Source organism: Schistocerca nitens, unplaced genomic scaffold, assembly GCF_023898315.1.
Source record: "Schistocerca nitens isolate TAMUIC-IGC-003100 unplaced genomic scaffold, iqSchNite1.1 HiC_scaffold_363, whole genome shotgun sequence".
Taxonomy (NCBI): Eukaryota; Metazoa; Arthropoda; class Insecta; order Orthoptera; family Acrididae; genus Schistocerca; species Schistocerca nitens.
In genome coordinates, this window is record NW_026045897.1 from 5,181,831 (window position 1) to 5,199,422 (window position 17,592).

The 17,592-nt window shown below is 45.1% G+C and overlaps 1 protein-coding gene across 1 annotated transcript in view; it reads left to right on the forward strand.

Annotated features, from left to right (window-relative positions):
- Window positions 1–6,984: 6,984 nt before the first annotated feature.
- The window catches only part of LOC126228345 (N-acetylglucosamine-1-phosphotransferase subunits alpha/beta-like), a 163,162-nt gene continuing 152,554 nt past the window's right edge, over window positions 6,985–17,592 (forward strand). The window contains exons 1-2 of the mRNA XM_049942294.1: window positions 6,985–7,239; window positions 7,366–7,613. Coding sequence (XP_049798251.1) covers window positions 7,108–7,239; window positions 7,366–7,613 — 380 coding nt within the window. The 5' untranslated portion in view covers window positions 6,985–7,107. The remainder of the gene's footprint in view (window positions 7,240–7,365; window positions 7,614–17,592) is intronic.

The window sequence follows — 17,592 nt, forward strand, 5'->3', positions numbered from 1 at the left end:
CACGCGTATTGAAAATATGGACCACGTTATGTTTACCTCCCGTTTTTCACAAAAATAACAGCAGTGACAAAATACACCATTGCACTTCTTATAAAAACGTAACGAAACATTTCACTAGTATAGTTGAGAAATCGTCAAAAAGCTGTTGCCAAACAGGTATTTTGTCTTCCTCTCCTGAGTAGTCATACCACTAAAAGACTGTCAGTGCAAGGAAAACAGGCATTTACTGATGACGCGTAATTTTGTTGCTCGTAAAAAGAGTTGTCAACACGTTTCACCTGGCCGCATGTAAAAACGGTAACATAAGGAATTTCGCAGTAACTACGTTAACTGTATATCTATATGAGAAAAGGCAATTTTTTTTTCCTTTATTGTAATTTTAATCACCTCATACAAGGCAGGCTGACAGCAGCATAATACGCTGATCTTTAGCCTTAAGGGGTACAATAATATGATATAGGTGACACAGACAATACAAAAAATGGCGGGCAAAGAAGGTAGATACAAAAAACAAAAAACAAGAAGCCGTTCACGTTGGACGATAAAAACACTAACACTTGTTGACACGGCGCACAAAACACGGAGAACGGTGATGGCACATGTGAACAGTTGAGTTGTAACTGCACGAAACACAAAACGAAGCACACACACTAGACACTGATGGCGACGATCTCCGGCGCGCGAATGTCCATTATGCGTGTGCGAGTCCGGGGACCTGCCAAGAGAGGAGGAGGAGGAAGGGGAGTGGGAGAGGGAGAGGGGAGAGCAGAGATGTCACGGGCAGGGGAGAAAGGGGGGGAGGAAGGGGGAGGGGAAACCCGGGGGAAGAGGGGTGGAGGGAGGGGACGGGGGAAAAGGAAAGAGAAGGGAAGGGAAGGGAAGAGAAGGGAGGGAGGGAGGGTGCCTAAAGGAAAGGAAACCGGAAGTGGGGGGTGTGGCAGGATCAAAGTTGATAGGAGGGGTAGATGGAGGGGAGGAGGACATCATCAGGGAGGGGGAGCTGGCGGAAGCCACCTTGGGAGAGGGTAAGGAGGGTGGAGAGATGGAGACCAGGTGGGACGTGGGCATACAGGCGCGGCAGCGGGCGGGGGTGGGAGAGGATTGGGGAGACGAGCGGGTGAGGAGAATCGAGTTTGCGGGAGGTGTACAGGATCCGTATCCTTTCAAGGAAAAGGAGGAGGTGGGGGAAGGGGATGAGATCGTACAGGATCCGCATAGGGGAGGGGAGACGGATGCGATAGGCGAGGCGGAGAGCATGGCGTTCAAGGATTTGGAGGGATTTATAAAAGGAAGGGGGGGCGGAGATCCAAGCCGGATGGGCATAACAAAGGATAGGGCGGATGAGGGATTTGTAAGTGTGGAGGATGGTGGAGGGGTCCAGACCCCACGTGGGGCCGGAGAGGAGCTTGAGGAGACTGAGTTGGGAGCGTGCCTTGGCTTGGATTGTCCGGAGGTGGGGAGTCCAGGAGAGGCGACGGTCGAGGGTGACGCGAAGGTATTTAAGGGTGGGAGTGAGGGCGATAGGACGGCCATAGATGGTGATGTAGAAATCAAGGAGATGGAAGGAAGGGGTGGTTTTGCCTACAATGATCGCCTGGGTTTTGGAGGGATTGACCTTGAGCAACCACTGGTTGCACCAAGCGGTGAACCGGTCAAGATGGGATTGGAGAAGGTGTTGGGAGCGCTGCAGGGTGGGGGCAAGGGCAAGGAAGGCAGTGTCATCGGCAAACTGGAGAAGGTGGACGGGGGGTGACGGCGGCGGCATGTCCGCCGTGTACAAAAGGTACAGAAGGGGGGAGAGGACGGAGCCTTGGGGCACACCGGCGGAGGGGAAAAAGGTGTAGGAATCTGTGTTATGGATGGTGACACAGGAAGGACGGCGGGAGAGAAAGGAGCCGATCAGACGGACGTAGTTAATGGGAAGGGCGAAGGTTTGGAGCTTGAAGAGGAGACCGGAATGCCATACTCGGTCATAGGCACGTTCGAGGTCCAGGGAGAGGAAGATTGCGGAGCGACGGGAATTAAGCTGTTGGGAAAGGAGATGCATGAGGTGAAGGAGAAGGTCGTCGGAAGAGAAGGACGGCCGAAAGCCACACTGGGTAACGGGAAGGAGGCGGTGCTGGCGGAGATGCTGGTGGATGCGGCGGGTGAGGATAGATTCCAGGACCTTGCTGAAGACCGAGGTAAGGCTGATGGGGCGGTAGGAGGAGACGGCGGACGGCGGTTTGCCGGGTTTAAGGAACATGAGGATACGGGAGGTTTTCCACAGGTTGGGGTAGTAACCGGTGGACAGGACTACATTGTAGAGCCTGGCCAGGGTGGAGAGGAAAGAGACAGGAGCTTCATGGAGGTGACGGTAGGTGACACGATCGTGACCAGGAGCGGTGTTGCGTTTTGTGCAGAGTGTAGCAATGAGATGCTGTGTAGTGATAGGGGCACTGAGTTCCGTGTGTGCAATGTTGTCCAAGTACTGGAAACCAGGAGCGAGGGGAGGGACAGAGGTGTCAGTTCGATCGCGGATATCCGGGAAGAGGGAGTAATCGAACTGCGGATCATTGGGGATGGAAAATACATCGGAGAGGTAGGAGGCAAAGTGATTGGCCTTACTAAGGGAGTCAGGGAAGGGGTGATCATCATGGAGAAGAGGATAATAGGGGGAGGGTTTAGTTCCGGTAAGGCGACGGAAGGTCGACCAGAACTTGGACGAGTTTATTGGTAGGGTAGCATTTAGACGGGTGCATGTCTGTCGCCAGTCCTGGCGTTCCTTAGCCGCGAACAAATTACGAATGTGCCATTGGAGTTGCCGGTGGCGTCGTAGTGTGTCCGGGTCACGCGTGCGGAGGAAGGCACGGTAGAGACGACGGGATTCACGGAGGAGGAGGACGGCATGTGGGGGTAAGGTAGGACGGTGGGGGCGGATGGCGACAGTAGGGATGTGGGCCTCCACGGCCTCAGACAAGGTCTGCTGGAGAAAGGAAGCGGCATGGGTGACATCGTCAGGGTGGTGGTAGGTGAAGGGGTGGCTACCGACCTGGGTGGAAAGGGTATCCCGGTAGGCATTCCAGTTGGCACGGGAGTAGTCATGGACATACTTAGGGGGAGGGTCATGACGAGGGTCCGGGCGGGGGCGACGACCATCTGAAACGGTGAGGAGGACAGGGAGATGGTCGCTACCAACAGGCTCCAGGACTTCCACCGTTATGCGGCCAAGGAGGTTGGGGGAGGGGAGGATAACATCAGGAGTGGAAATGGATTCAGGACGGGGGTGCTGGGGGATGGGGATTAGGTCGCCTTGAAGGGAGGAGAGGAACCGATACCACCGCCGTAACTGGGCGGCGGAACGACTATGGATGTTGAGGTCGGCGGCGATCACGTAAGAGGAGAAGGTACGGTCGATGTGGGAGAGGAAGTCGAAGGGAATAGGAGCGTTGGGGCGGACATAGATGGTGGCGCAGGTAACGGTAAGGCTGGGGAAGAAGAGACTAAGGATCAGGTGTTCAGTGGGGTCGGGAAGGAGAGGTTGGAGCCGAACGGGGATCTGGCGTTGGTGCCCAATGGCAACTCCGCCACGCGCAATTGGGAGGGGATTATCGGAGCGGTGGAGGAGGTATGGCGAAGTGTGGATGGTGTGGTGGGGTTGGAGGAAGGTTTCATTAAGGAGGAAGGTGTCCACGCGGTGGGTGGCAAGGGTGTGTAGGAAGAGGTTCTTGTTGGCGGGAAGGGAGCGGATGTTGTTGAAAAGGATACGGTGCTGCCGTGCCATGACAGGCAGTTAAACGAGGGTGTCAAGGCGGGAGAAGGTGAAATGGGCCTGGTTGTTCGAGTAGGTGGCGTACATTTTGAGGTGGAAAACGGAACGGGCGGCGAGGGAGATCTGTTGGAGGGTGTGTGGGCGCTGAAAAGGATGAACATTCTGCAGGACAATGGTGAGGAATCTGATGATGTCCTCAGCGGTAGGCGGTGGGCGAAGGGAGTTGCCGGGAGGGGTGGGGGCGTCCAGAGGGCGGACAGGAACGGTGAGTTCAGGAGTGGTAGGAGGGGGTCGGGCCTTACACTTCCGGGAGTAGGTGGGATGAGGGAGGTTACAGGTATTACAGGAGGGGGGGGGGACTGGAGATTGGGGCACTGCTGTAAAAAGTGGGCTTGCCTACAGTGCGGGCAGGTGGGGGCCTCGCGGCACTCAGATGTTGGGTGCGCATTATACCGCAAGCACCTTTGGCAGCGGAGGGATTGAGGAGGGGAACGGGAGGGGTCAACCTTATAACGCTGGTTAAAAAGGAGGGCACCCTCCTTCAGGAGGCAGTCTATGGAGGGGGCGTGCTCACAAAAAACCCGCATAAGGCGGGTGGGGCCGGCAGCGTTATGGATCCGGCGAACCGCACGCACTTCCAGATGGGGATGGGCCTGAAGCTCCGCCAACACCTCCTCCTCCGTGATCACTGGACTGAGCCGAGTGATCATGGCGGTGAGGGTCAGCGGGCGATGCGGAGGTTGGGGTTGGCGGGAGGGAGGTGGCGAGGGAGCAGGGGTGAGAGAGGCATGAGGGCCAAAGCGGGTGACAGGGATGCGGGAAAGGAGGTCTGTGTGGAAGGTAGGGCTGGGGGAGGAGATGAGTACCGAATCACGGCGAGGAGTGAGGAGGGAGATGGGAGCACCAGGACAATTCTGGCGAAGGAAGAGGGTGAGGTTCCGGGCTTCAAGGAGGGAGGGATCCGGACGGGAGAGGAGGTAGCGGTAGGAGGAGGGGGTAGAGGAGGAGGAGGAGGGGGCAGGGACGGGCGGGGAGACATCCATGGCATCAGGGGTGGGGGAAGGGGGACGAGGCGGAGCCTTTTTTGGAGCAGACGAGGCGGGGGTGCCACTGGGGCACTTGACGGCGGAGGAGGAGGTGTGGGGAATGGGAACAACTGGAATGTGGCGGGGAGTGGAAGGTCCCGGGGCTGGAGTCGGCGCCGGAGATGGTGACGGTGACGGTGAAGGCGACGGCGACGATGACGATGACGGTGGCAGTGGCGGCGGTGATGGCGAAGGTGACGGGGAGAGCTGGGCGTGGACAGTGGCCCGACGGGCCACCACCCTAGCCGGAGCTGCAGTGACAGGCTGGGGGAGTGGGGGGAAAGGATCAGAACGAGAGGAGCGAGAGGAAGAAGCGGGAGAGGGGGCGACAAAGAGCGATGGTGAAGGGAGAGTGAGGAGAGGTGGGATGGAAGGAGGGGGGTGTGACTGGGCACACCAAGTTATAGTGGTGGGGGCGGCGGAAGGGGATGTATAGACGATGGCGGTGGTGGTTGTAGTGACGGTGGTGGTGGGGGCGGACATGACGACAGGAAGAAAAAAACGCACAGCACGAAAAAGAAAGAACACAAAACTGGGAACAGGCGAAGACGCAGACGGACGACGACCAGGACGGACGGCGACGGCGACGAGCACCGGCTGGAGGCGGCGGCGGCGGCGAGCACCGGCTGGCGGCAGCGGCGAGCACCGGCCGGCGGCGGCGAACAGACGGACGGACGGACAGCAGGCGGCGGCGAACAGACGGACGGACAGCAGGCAGCAGCGGAGACAGACAACGAGCAGGCAGGCAGGCGGACGGACGGACGGATGGACGAACGAACAGCTACAGCAGTAAACGACAGACAGACGGACACAATCTTCGAAAGTGGAGATTCCAACCTGAGAGTAGCCCAGGCTTTGTAATCTGGCGCCTTCGAATGAGGGGATCCAACCCTCTGGTGAGAAAAGGCAACATGACAAGACTATTTATTGTTAAAATTAATGCCTAATTTCAGTTATAAATGAGAAAAACAATAACTATCTCAAAAGATTGGCGCATATGCATTCCATGTTATTGAAGATGACATGTAAACACCAAAGATAAAGTTGTCCACGCCAGGTTCATCCAAAGCGAAGCAATCCTATTGGCTCTAGTTACCTCGAAATTCTATTGGTTGGTCTCGTTTCGAGCCGAGCTGTCCCTAACGGCTAGTGCTCCGGCTTGCGGCGAATCTGTAATCTGTGACAACCCGACGGCGGCCGGTGCAGCAGGCCGGTTGCCGGTGCGTCAGAGCCGCACTATGTGTGATCGCCGCCATACAATAACGAGAGATTCAACAGTGCGGCCTGCCGGATGCGGTTCAAGGCCACAGGCCGGACGTCCAGGCCGCATTCTGTCTGGCCAGGCCTTAAGCAGGCAAATTTGGTCAGTGGTTTTGAACTAAATATTTTGCTTCAAATGTATTGACGGCTGTAGCAGAATTTTACAAATCTGCTTTCCGTGAAACACAGGGTTTCTTCCATCACAAGACACTTGTCTAATACTTCCTCTAGGCCTGAAGCTATTTCTTAATTTGTGTTTACATCTTAAATTTATAGATTGCCATTCTATGCTAACTGGCAGCGTACCGTGTTTTATCGTTTTAACTCCCCACATGGTTTTATATTTATTGCCTCACAGACAACCGTGTTAATTTTTAACATATTTTGAAATAGTCATGAAAGTTATTGTCATTTATTCTGGTGTAAGCTACAAAAGGAACTGTTTTTATTTCTTTCTTTTTTTTTTTGCAAGAAATTTGTATTCTTTCCTACTAGCTTTTTTTCAGTGCTATGTGGATGTAAAAGAGATTGCAAATGCTACATAACAATATTGCAGAGTACGAATTAAACAAAAAAATCTGTCAGAGTCACCACATAGCAAAACGTTATGGTACTTTGAGCTGTAGAGTCTAGTTTTGAAATGAATAATACGCCAAGAACTGCTCTCTTATTTGCATTCCTTATCTGGGTAGAACTGATAAAACAATTGCTACAGGTACAACTCCGTAGTTCCTCTCAACAACATGCCGCTGGGCTGCACATCGTCACGTGATGACCCCACCACGCACGAAATTCCACACACAAATGTGACGAAAAGCGTATGAGCAGAGCAAGCACCAAGCACGGGCCGTCTATGTCATCGTAGCTGCGCATGTGCAATACGGTGCGGTGTCTGGCGATACCGAAAGATGTCAGCACGGTAGGCAAGCGTGTATCAAATAACAGTGGCGCTTGCGCGGCTGGGGAGTGTGCGTCTGCGATGGGGTTTCTGCGATATAGTGATTGACGGATATGAATTTTGTGGCTAACACCAAGAAGATATTACAGAGACGTAGCTATGACTTTCTTTCGCAGAAATATTCTATTTTATTGATTACTTTAATCATTTTCTCATTGTTAACCACTGTAATACAATTTGGTGAGGTTAGTAAAACAATCATACCCGGTTGTACAACGATTTATAAGAAGTGCAGATAATATTTCGATTTTGTTCAGTGTAATTACGATTCGACAATTTTTTTCTCTTTTGAAGCGTTCATTTGTGTGCAGGTGTGGTTACGTTGGAGCAAGGAAAAATACGAAGCTGCGTTCAGTCCTTTTAGTGACAATGTCATCAAAAAACCACTACAAGATAAGCTTTGCCAGCATGTACCTATTGATGTTGTTTACACATGGGTTAACGGTTCGGACCCTTTACTGCAAGGGCAACTTCATGAGTATGAAGAGAAGCTGCGAGAGGAGAAGCCGGCAGAGTGCCCTTACGCAGTCTGTTTGCCGTCACACATCGTCACAGCAAGGTATGGCTTATTAACCAGGGTATTTTCCATTTCTTAATGATACATGACTTCAAAGTTATCATCCCTTGTTCTGGAGATCTTATCACCTGTTTCATAAATGACAGTCATTTTCAAGGTATGAGCCCTCATTCGTGGTTAATGATCAACACCGTTCAGTTTACAAATACTGCAGGTTATTGTTTTGTAATTGAATCTGAATTTTAATATTAGTGCGGTTACTGTACTACGATCTCGCTGCTTTACTGAATGGAATGCCATCTACAAATATGTAATATTTTTTTCTTACAGTGGTGATAAATGGACCTCACAGTCTAGACTCAGAAATACATTTGCAGTGTTGTAAAGAATTGTGATGAAACTGAATTTTTTCGCTTTACTCTCTTTGAATGTTTGACTTTACCAACATAATTTGTGTTCCATTGTTCTTGTAAAATATGCTTTATCCCAGATAGCACAGTAAGCCGGTTTCAAACTTGTTTCCAGATGTAAAGTTCAAGTATATAAGCTTGATCAAAGCTGGAATATTCAGGCCTGTTAGTTGGATTCAAGCTTGAAACAAACATCAAAGTTGGCAGAGTTCAAGCTATATTTCAAGCTTGACTTATCAAGTTTGGCTCCAGCTGTATCTACCCATGTGGAATACAGCCTGGTATTTACAGCTTGTTTTAAGCTACATAATTATTAATCTGAATTTATTGAACCTAATTAATTAAATAAATACCAGAATGGAAATGGTGTGAAAAAAAATTATCAAGACATGTATGTTTAATTTTTTTTATTTTCAAAGTGTTTAAAATTGTTTTATTTTAAAATTTAATCATTCTGAAGCCCCTCCGGCCCCAGCACACAGACCAGAGCACGATCAATTATCGCTGACTTCTGCCGGTATAATGATCCTGTAAAAGGTAAAAGAAAATGTTAGCCATACCTAAACATAAAAAATGTAAAAAGTTTAAACTGATCAACCTAAATATAATTTATGCCCCAGATTAGCAAAATAACTTCAAACTCACTGATGCAGTAAAAATCATTAACTAGTATAAACGTCACTGAGTAAGCAGCTGCTTCTGGTGACTTCATTCCAAAGAGTTTTTAAAGTAATTTGAAATAACTTTTTGTTTGAAATTTTTAAAGTAAAGATGATATTTGGGTAATTTTGCGGTGACTTCATGAAGAAGCCACACGTCACTATTTCTAACAGTTTCAGGGCCATTTAAACTGAATTATAAAGAAACAATTACTTGAAATCATATACACCTCACACTGTAAGCTTATAAGGAAACTACGGTTTAGAAAAATGTAGACATTTTATTCTATCCACAATTATTTTTTGGTGAGTAAAACTGAATCAAAATGAAATAAAAGATGAAATCGAAATGAATTTAAGAAATTACCAGTTCAGTGGAACTGAAATGTAAAAGAACAAAAAATGTTCTCCTTGTCATATTTTAATATTGCCTTTTTTTACATTTCAGCCACATTACAAATAACAATAAAATTAAAAAGTACCTGTAGGCCTTGCAGTATTATTTCACCTAGGGAACAACAAAATTAAGAGCAGATGAAGAGCAGTCAAAGCTACGTAAATAAAAAAGGCTGACGCCTATGTAGTGACTGGTTCTTGAGCACTTTTTTCCCGTTCACCATGTCATTACTATTTGTATTCGCAAAGACACTTTTCACACTTCACGATTATTCATTCATGGTGTGACACACGCGAGTACTTACAAGTAAACAAATGTAATAGGGCGATATATATAAAAAGGCGAGATTTTAAAAAGGTAAAATAACATTAAGTTTTAATTTATTGGTGCTGAACAACTTGTAATATGTATTCTTAGCTGGTAATCCATTTCGCTTTCATCCAGGCTCAATTTTTCTACGATAAAGAATATGATTTCTTTACGTTACGTAATAATATTTAACATTTGTAATATTAACGTACCACTAGAGAAAAATGCACCAACGTACCTGTAATACACTATATATCTTCTTCAGACCCAGTGTAGCAGTAAGGCAGGGGACGCCACACACTTTCCGAACTATTTTCCAGTATAAAACAAACTTCACAACAGTCAACAATCATTAACGTGCGTCACAAAAGTAAAATGGCCGTAAACCTAGCAGAGTCAGTGCAAGGCTTATAAACGCTTGTGGCGCTTCCCGTGGACATCTATGGAAGCTATGCTACGTGCGCATCTGCTGTACAGCCTTCCAGGGAAATTACAGTTTATTTAAAGCTTGGGAAAATTATTTTAATTCAAGCTAAATTTTTACAGCTTGATGTAAACTGAGTAACAGGTTGATTTTTCAATCTTGAATTTTCAACTGAACCTAAACTCAATATCCACCTTGAAATAAGCTGTGTAACAGGTTGATTTTTCAATCTTGAATTTTCAACTAAACCTAAACTCAATATCCACCTTGAAATAAGCTTGTATGGTATTGGAATGCAAGAATATTTTTCAGTTAAGGTTTCCCGCTACATTTCACGTAGCAGAAAATCTGTTTCAAATACATATTGTGTTAGGCTCAGTTGTAGGCAAAATTTTGCCAGTTTGTAGCCAAAGTTGTAGGTATGTCATACCAGAAAAAGTAGATGATAACTCCAGTGTATAACTTCGAAGCTGGTATGCTTCCAATCTCTATAACCAGTCAAGGACATGTATCATTTAGTGTCAACGGTATCGCCCGATTCCACCCGCCAGAATTTTTGTGGTATTGAGTTCATTTGAGCTTTGTCACCGTGCTTACGTGGTTTTGAGTTTAGGTTGTTGGTGCGGTAACGTACGGTAGATTGTGGAAGTGTTTTCAGCTAGTCACTACGGTTATTTTGTTTATGTATTTGGAGTTTTTGTTGGGTCTGATTAGTTTGGTGTTTGTTGTGCGGAAACAAGTCTAATTTTTTTGTTGCTTTTTTGTTATATATGAATATGACAGTGAAGACAAGTGTGTCATTACGTTTTGAGATCAATGATACAATTTCTGACAAACAGTTTCCGTAATGTTCGGACATTTTGCTGAATATGTTAGGTGTCAAGTTTGTGGCAACAACGTGGGGTTGACGGAAGTTCCTTCAGCTCGGACCAGGGACATGTATATATGTATATGTGGCATTGTCGGCGTGCGTGCCCCCGTGTGTGTGTGTGTGTGTGTGTGTGTGTGTGTGTGTGTGTGTGTGTGTGCGAGGGGAAATAGTTTTGGTTTTTTCCATAGTAATCGTGATTTGTGTGTTGTATGTTTATAAGGCCTAGTTGTCTTTTAATTGATGTAGTGAGTATAGGGTATTCGGGTTTTTGAGATGTTGGGGTTTTCATTCCACTTTTCAGAGTTGTAGGTGCTGGTCTTTTGGATGTACATAACTGCTGGTTGAGCTGTATAGGTCACAGGAAATGTCAGATTTCAATTTTCGGGGCTATGGGGGTTGAGGTGTTGGGTTTTTGGTGTTGATGCATGTGGTTTAGCTGTATAGTTCACGAAAAATATCAGGTTACTGTGGTTTTGTTGCTGTGGTGTGGTGGAGAATTTTGTAATTTCAAGTTTTTTAAACTTATTTGAAGTGTGATGGTGCGGTGTTTTTTTAATTGTTGTACACATATATTTAGCCTGACCCCGCCGTAAACACCCAATTTCACCCGGTTGTCCTGTCATCTTCATTTTACTTCTGGAGTGAGATGTTATTGTGTCATTTTTATTGTTGTTTATGTTTGTTGGCATGTGTATGTAGTGACATCATTGTCATCATTTTGTATATGCTAAAAGCAGCTGTTTCTGCCGTATTGTTGACATCATGGGTCAAAGCAGGCAGGTGCAATTTGTTATTACTGTGATGTGCGTATTCTAGTATTTCTGTACTATTTAATTTGCAATGTGCAGCTCAGTTAGTGCAAACATTACTTGTAACTTTGATATTTTTAGAGCTCAGTGTGCCGAATGTATGTGTATTTTGTGGTGGTCTTTGTACCACTTTGGGCATAGTGCTCTCCTTTATTCTTGCATCATATCCAACACATCTAATTCGCTTCTCCTCAATATATTTGGGATCTGTTCATTCGTCGTGCCATATATCTCCATTTGCTTCCGTTCTTCATCTCATTCACTGGAGCTAAGATTCATCTCATCAGCTTCCGCCTTCCTGGTGGTACATATTTCTGTGCCACAGAGAGAAACTGTGCATCGTGATTCTTGTCCAGTATTAGGCTGAAGTTCAGTAGGGCCTCCTCCACAACCAGATTTCAGAACTATTCAAATACTGATCCTCTTTAATTTTGGTTGTCCTTGATTCATTGCTATCCAGTACCACATTCCAGATCTAAAACTTGACATTTTTGCCATCCACAAACCTTTCATGTTTTCTGAAGGTGTCTTATCCATACAGCTTGCATTTCCTGTCATCAAACTCCCTAAATACCCAAAGGTATTACATCTTCTGAGGTCTTTTCTTTCAAGTATATTTTTCCAGAGCTCTCGTGTGTGTTGATTCTCATCACTTTTGACTTTCCTACATTTATTGTCACTCCATACTCTCTTCCCCACTTTTATGATCTTCATCATAAATTGTAGTTTTTTATCTGATTAAGCCAACACTGCTTGATAATCTGCATAGTTAATTCTCTTTATTCTTTATCTTCCTACTGTTACATATTTTGCTTTTTCTATTACTTGGTATGCTTGTTTTTGAGCATAAATATTGACAAGAATTGTGACAAACGACATACTTGTCTAAATTCTCTTCCAAAGATTGCCTTACCTGTTTCCTCATCTTCCATCTCCTGTCCTTCTTGTGTACACAAAGCATTCAGTACCTTCAGCAAGATATTCCAGTCCACCAAGCTGTTACCAAAACATTCTGGATTGTTCACATCCCCATTAACTTGTAGCATTCTGTGTCCTGTCATCTTCATTCGGTAGCATCTTGTTCTCCATTTCCTTTCCTGAATCCTAACTGATCCTTCTCATTGCTTTCCTCAGTTCTTCATTCTAATCTTCTGAATTAAAGATTACACATGACCTCTGTGATATGGCATACGAAATTGTCTTGTAATATTTGCATTCTTTGGTGTTTTATTTCTTAGGGTAAAGGGAGTAAAATACTTTCGAGTGGATGTTCAGGCCAGTACCCTGATGATGTATTATACTGATGAGCTTTATTAGTCTGGATATTGCTCTTCGGCTGGTATTTTATCACAGCCCGTTGCTTTCCTCTTTCTAACGTCTTTAATGGCATTTACTTCACGTATCAATATTATCCCCCCCCCCCCCCCCCCTGCCCATGAACCATGGACCTTGCCGTTGGTGGGGAGGCTTGCATGCCTCAGCAATACAGATAGCTGTACCGTAGCTGCAACCACAATGGAGGGGTATCTGTTGAGAGGCCAGACAAACATGTGGTTCCTGAAGAGGGGCAGCAGCCTTTTCAGTAGTTGCAAGGGCAACAGTCTGCATGATTAGCTGATCTGGCCTTGTAACACTAACCAAAAGGGCCTTGCTGTGCTGGTACTGTGAACAGCTGAAACCGAGGGGAAACTATAGTCGTAATTTTTCCCAAGGGCATGCAGCTTTACTGTATGGTTAGATGATGCTGGTGTCGTCATGGGTAAAATATTCTGGAGGTAAAATAGTCCCCCTTTCGAATCTCCGGGCAGGGACTACTCAAGAGGATGTCGTTATCAGCAGAAAGAAAACTGGTGTTCTACGGATCGGAGCTTGGAATGTCAGATCCCATAATCGGGCAGGTAGGTTAGAAAATTTAAAAAGGGAAATGGATAGATTAAAGTTAGATGTAGTGGGAATTAGTGAAGTGCGGTGGCAGGAGAAACAAGACTTCTGGTCAGGTGACTAAAGGATTATAAACACAAAATCAAATAGGGGTAATGCAGGAGTAGGTTTAATAATGAATAAAGAACTAGGAGTGCGGGTTAGCTACTACAAACAGCATAGTGAACGCATTATTGTGGCCAAGATAGATACGAAGCCCATGCCTACCACAGTAGGACAAGTTTATATGCCAACTAGCTCTGCAGATGACGAAGAAATTGAAGAAATGTATGATGAAATAATAGAAATTATTCAGATAGTGAAAGGAGACGAAAATTTAATAGTCATGGGTGACTGGAATTCGTCAGTAGGAAAAGGGAGACAAGGAAACATAGTAGGTGAATATGGATTGGGTGTAAGAAACAAAAGAGGAAGCCGCCTGGTAGAATTTTGCACAGAGCACAACTTAATCATAGCTAGCACTTGGTTCAAGAATCATAAAAGAAGACTGTATACATGGAAGAACCGTGGAGATACTAAAAGGTATCAGATAGATTATATAATGGTAAGACAGATATTTAGGAACCAGATTTTAAATTGTAAGACATTTCCAGGGCCAGATGTGAACTCTGACCACAATCTATTGGTTATGAACTGTAGATTAAAACTGAAGAATCTGCAAAAAGGTGGGAATTTAAGGAGATGGTACCTGGATAAACTGACTAAATCAGAGGTTGTAGAGAGTTTCAGGCAGAGCATAAGGGAACAATTGACAAGAATGGGGGAAAGAAATACAGTAGAAGAATGGGTAGCTTTGAGGGGTGAAGTAGTGAAGCCAGCAGAGGATCAAGTAGGAAAAAAGACGAGGGTTAGTAGTAATCCTTGGGTAACACAAGAAATATTGAATTTAATTGATGAAAGGAGAAAATACAAAAATGCAGTAAATGAAGCAGGCAAAAAGGAATACAAACGTCTCAAAAATGAGATCGACAGGAAGTGCAAAATGGCTAAGCAGCGATGGCTAGAGGACAAATGTAAGGATGTAGAGGCTTATCTCACTAGGGGCAAGATAGATACTACCTACAGGAAAAGAGACCTTTGGAGAAAAGAGAGCCACTTGTATGAATATCAATAGCTCAATTGGAAACCCAGTTCTAAGCAAAGAAGGGAAAGCAGAAAGGTGGAAGGAGTATATAGAGGGTCTATACAAGGGCGATGTACTTGAGGGCAATATTATGGAAATGGAAGAGGATGTAGATGAAGATGAAATGCGAGTTAAGATACTGCGTGAAGAGTTTGACAGAGCACTGAAAGACCTTAGTCGAAACAAGGCCCTGGGAGTAGACAACATTCCATTAGAACTACTGACAGCCATGGGAGAGCCAGTCATGACAAAACTCTACCATCTGGTGAGCAAGATGTATGAGACATGTGAAATACCCACAGACTTCAAGAAGAATATAATAATTCCAATACCAAAGAAAGCAGGTGTTGACAGATGTTAAAATTACCGAACTATCAGTTTAATAAGTCACAGCTGCAAAATACTAATTCAAATTCTTTACAGACGAAAGGAAAAACTGGTAGAAGCCGACCTTTGGGAAGATCAGTTTGGATTCCGTAGAAATATCGGAACATGTGAGGCAATACTGACCCTACGACTTATCTTAGAAGCTAGATTAAGGAAAGGCAAACCTACGTTTCTAACATTTGTAGACTTAGAGAAAGCTTTGACAACGTTGACTGGAATACTCTCTTTCAAATTCTGAAGGTGGCAGGCGTAAAATACAGGGAGCAAAAAGGTATTTACAATTTGTACAGAAACCAGATGACAGTTATAAGAGCTGAGGGACATCAAAGGGAAACAGTGGTCGGGAAGGGAGTGAGACAGGGTTGTAGACTCTCCCCGATGTTATTCAATCTGTATATTGAGCAAGCAGCAAAGGAAACAAAAGAAAAATTTGGAGTAGGTATTAAAATCCATGGAGAAGAAATAAAAACTTTGAGGTTCGCCAGTGACATTGTAATTCTTTCGGAGACAGCAAAGGACTTGGAAGAGCAGTTGAACGATTTGGATAGTGTCTTGAAAGGAGGATATAAGATGAACGTCAACAAAAACAAAACGAGGATAATGGAATGTAGTCGAATTAAGTCGGGTGATGCTGAGGGAATTAGATTAGGAAATGAGACACTTAAAGCAGTAAAGGAGTTTTGCTATTTGGGGAGCAAAATAACTGATGATGGTCGAAGTAGAGAGGATATAAAATGTAGACTGGCAATGGCAAGGAAAGCGTTTCTGAAGAGGAAAAATTTGTTAACATTGAGTATAGATTTAAATGTCAGGAAGTCTTTTCTGAAAGTATTTGTATGGAGTGTTGCCATGTATGGAAGTGAAACAAGGACGATAAATAGTTTGGACAAGAAGAGAATAGAATCTTTCGAAATGTGGTGCTACAGAAGAATGCTGAAGATTAGATGGGTAGATCACATAACTAATGAGGAGGTACTGAATGGGATTGGGGAGAAGAGGAGTTTGTGGCACAACTTGACTAGAAGAAGGGATCAGTTGGTAGGACATGTTTTGAGGCATCAAGGGATCACAAATTTAGCATTGGAGGGCAGCGTGGAGGGTAAAAATCATCGAGGGAGACAAAGAGATGAATACACTAAGCAGATTCAGAAGGATGTAGGTTGCAGTAGGTACTGGGAGATGAAGAAGCTTGCACAGGATAGAGTAGCATGGAGAGCTACATCAAACCAGTCTCAGGACTGAAGACCACAACAACAACAACATCAATAATATCTTTATTCCACAGTTCAATTTGTCACATTCCAATTTGTGTCACATTCTTTGCTGTATATGATCTTCTTGTGAGCCATATAATTCTTCTGTACTGTTCCTTCTCTTGCTGCCATCTTTTTTTTTTTTTTTTTTTTCTTGAAAGAAACTGCACAGATTTCTTTCGTAAGTCTTCTGTCCTTCCTTCTTCCATGAAATTAATTTTTCTTTAGAAGTTCATCATGGCTATAAACCATGTTACAGATAAAATATGCCGTTTTGTTTGGTCGTTGTTAAATTCTCAATTCTTCCATTCTCTGCTTCTTATTTACCTTGGTTTTCCTGTTCTTCGATGCTTAAGACTGTACTGTCACAAAAGTACACAGGCTGTGTACACTACATGTTTTTAAAACACTAGCTCCTGCTATGCAATGTAATTGCTCCACAGTCAATGAAGAACTGTGTAATTTTCTCACCCAGATCAACTGTTATTGCTGCTATATTACTGAAACACTTTGGTAAAGGTCACGGGGTATACTGTAACCCGTGAGGCATGTTTAAAAGGTCACAACTTTGACACTGCTGGTCATTACCCTGTAGCAATCTGACTGAAGTCAATAAATTCCAATATCTGAATATTTTACCTGGCCCTATAAACATACAATGTTAACAAGCTACTTAACCTCCACTTGGCACTTTGCAATACCAGTGACGGTCTCAGTGAAAAGATATCTGGGAATGACAGTGCTAATATTTGTAGGCCACAAAATCAAATCAAAATCAAACACACTAGCTTCTTCAGAGACATTGCAGATTATTTCAACTTTAATAAATGTTTCCTAGTCAGTCTCCTCTAGCTGTTAGCTGTCTGAAGGGTCTGGAGCTTATTGACTGGTTTCTATTGTTCAGAGCAACACCTGAAATTTGTTACATAGTTATGCTTCTTGATCCATCACTGCTGTAACTCAAAATGTTTGTCTTGCTTCTGGCCCACAGGTGTTCACATTGGTTCAGCTCCGTCAACAACAAGTAACAATACCCCACTTGTAACAAAAATCAGCACAAAGGAAACTGCCCTCCAGAGCTCAGCATTCATTTGCTGGGTATGGGTTTGGTCACCCTGTGATTCCTGGTCTGAGGACTGGTGGTGATTAATGGCAAGCACTGCAGGTTCTCTGTCTCAGTAAGCTGTGGCAAATTATCAGTGACCACAGCACGCAACAACAGTGGAACGTTGTATGCCACAAGGGACAGGGACCTTGGCTCGATCACCCAGGTCTTGAGGGTGGTAAAAGCCTTAGGTTCAAAGTGTGCTGTGCACAGATGATGTGAATGTCTGTTGATGTGAAACAGCGTTTAGTGGGCAACCCCAGGGCAAAGTGCCTAGCTGCTCTTGGGACCAAGAGGGAACCCTAGAAATTAAATCCTCCCATTCCCAAGAGA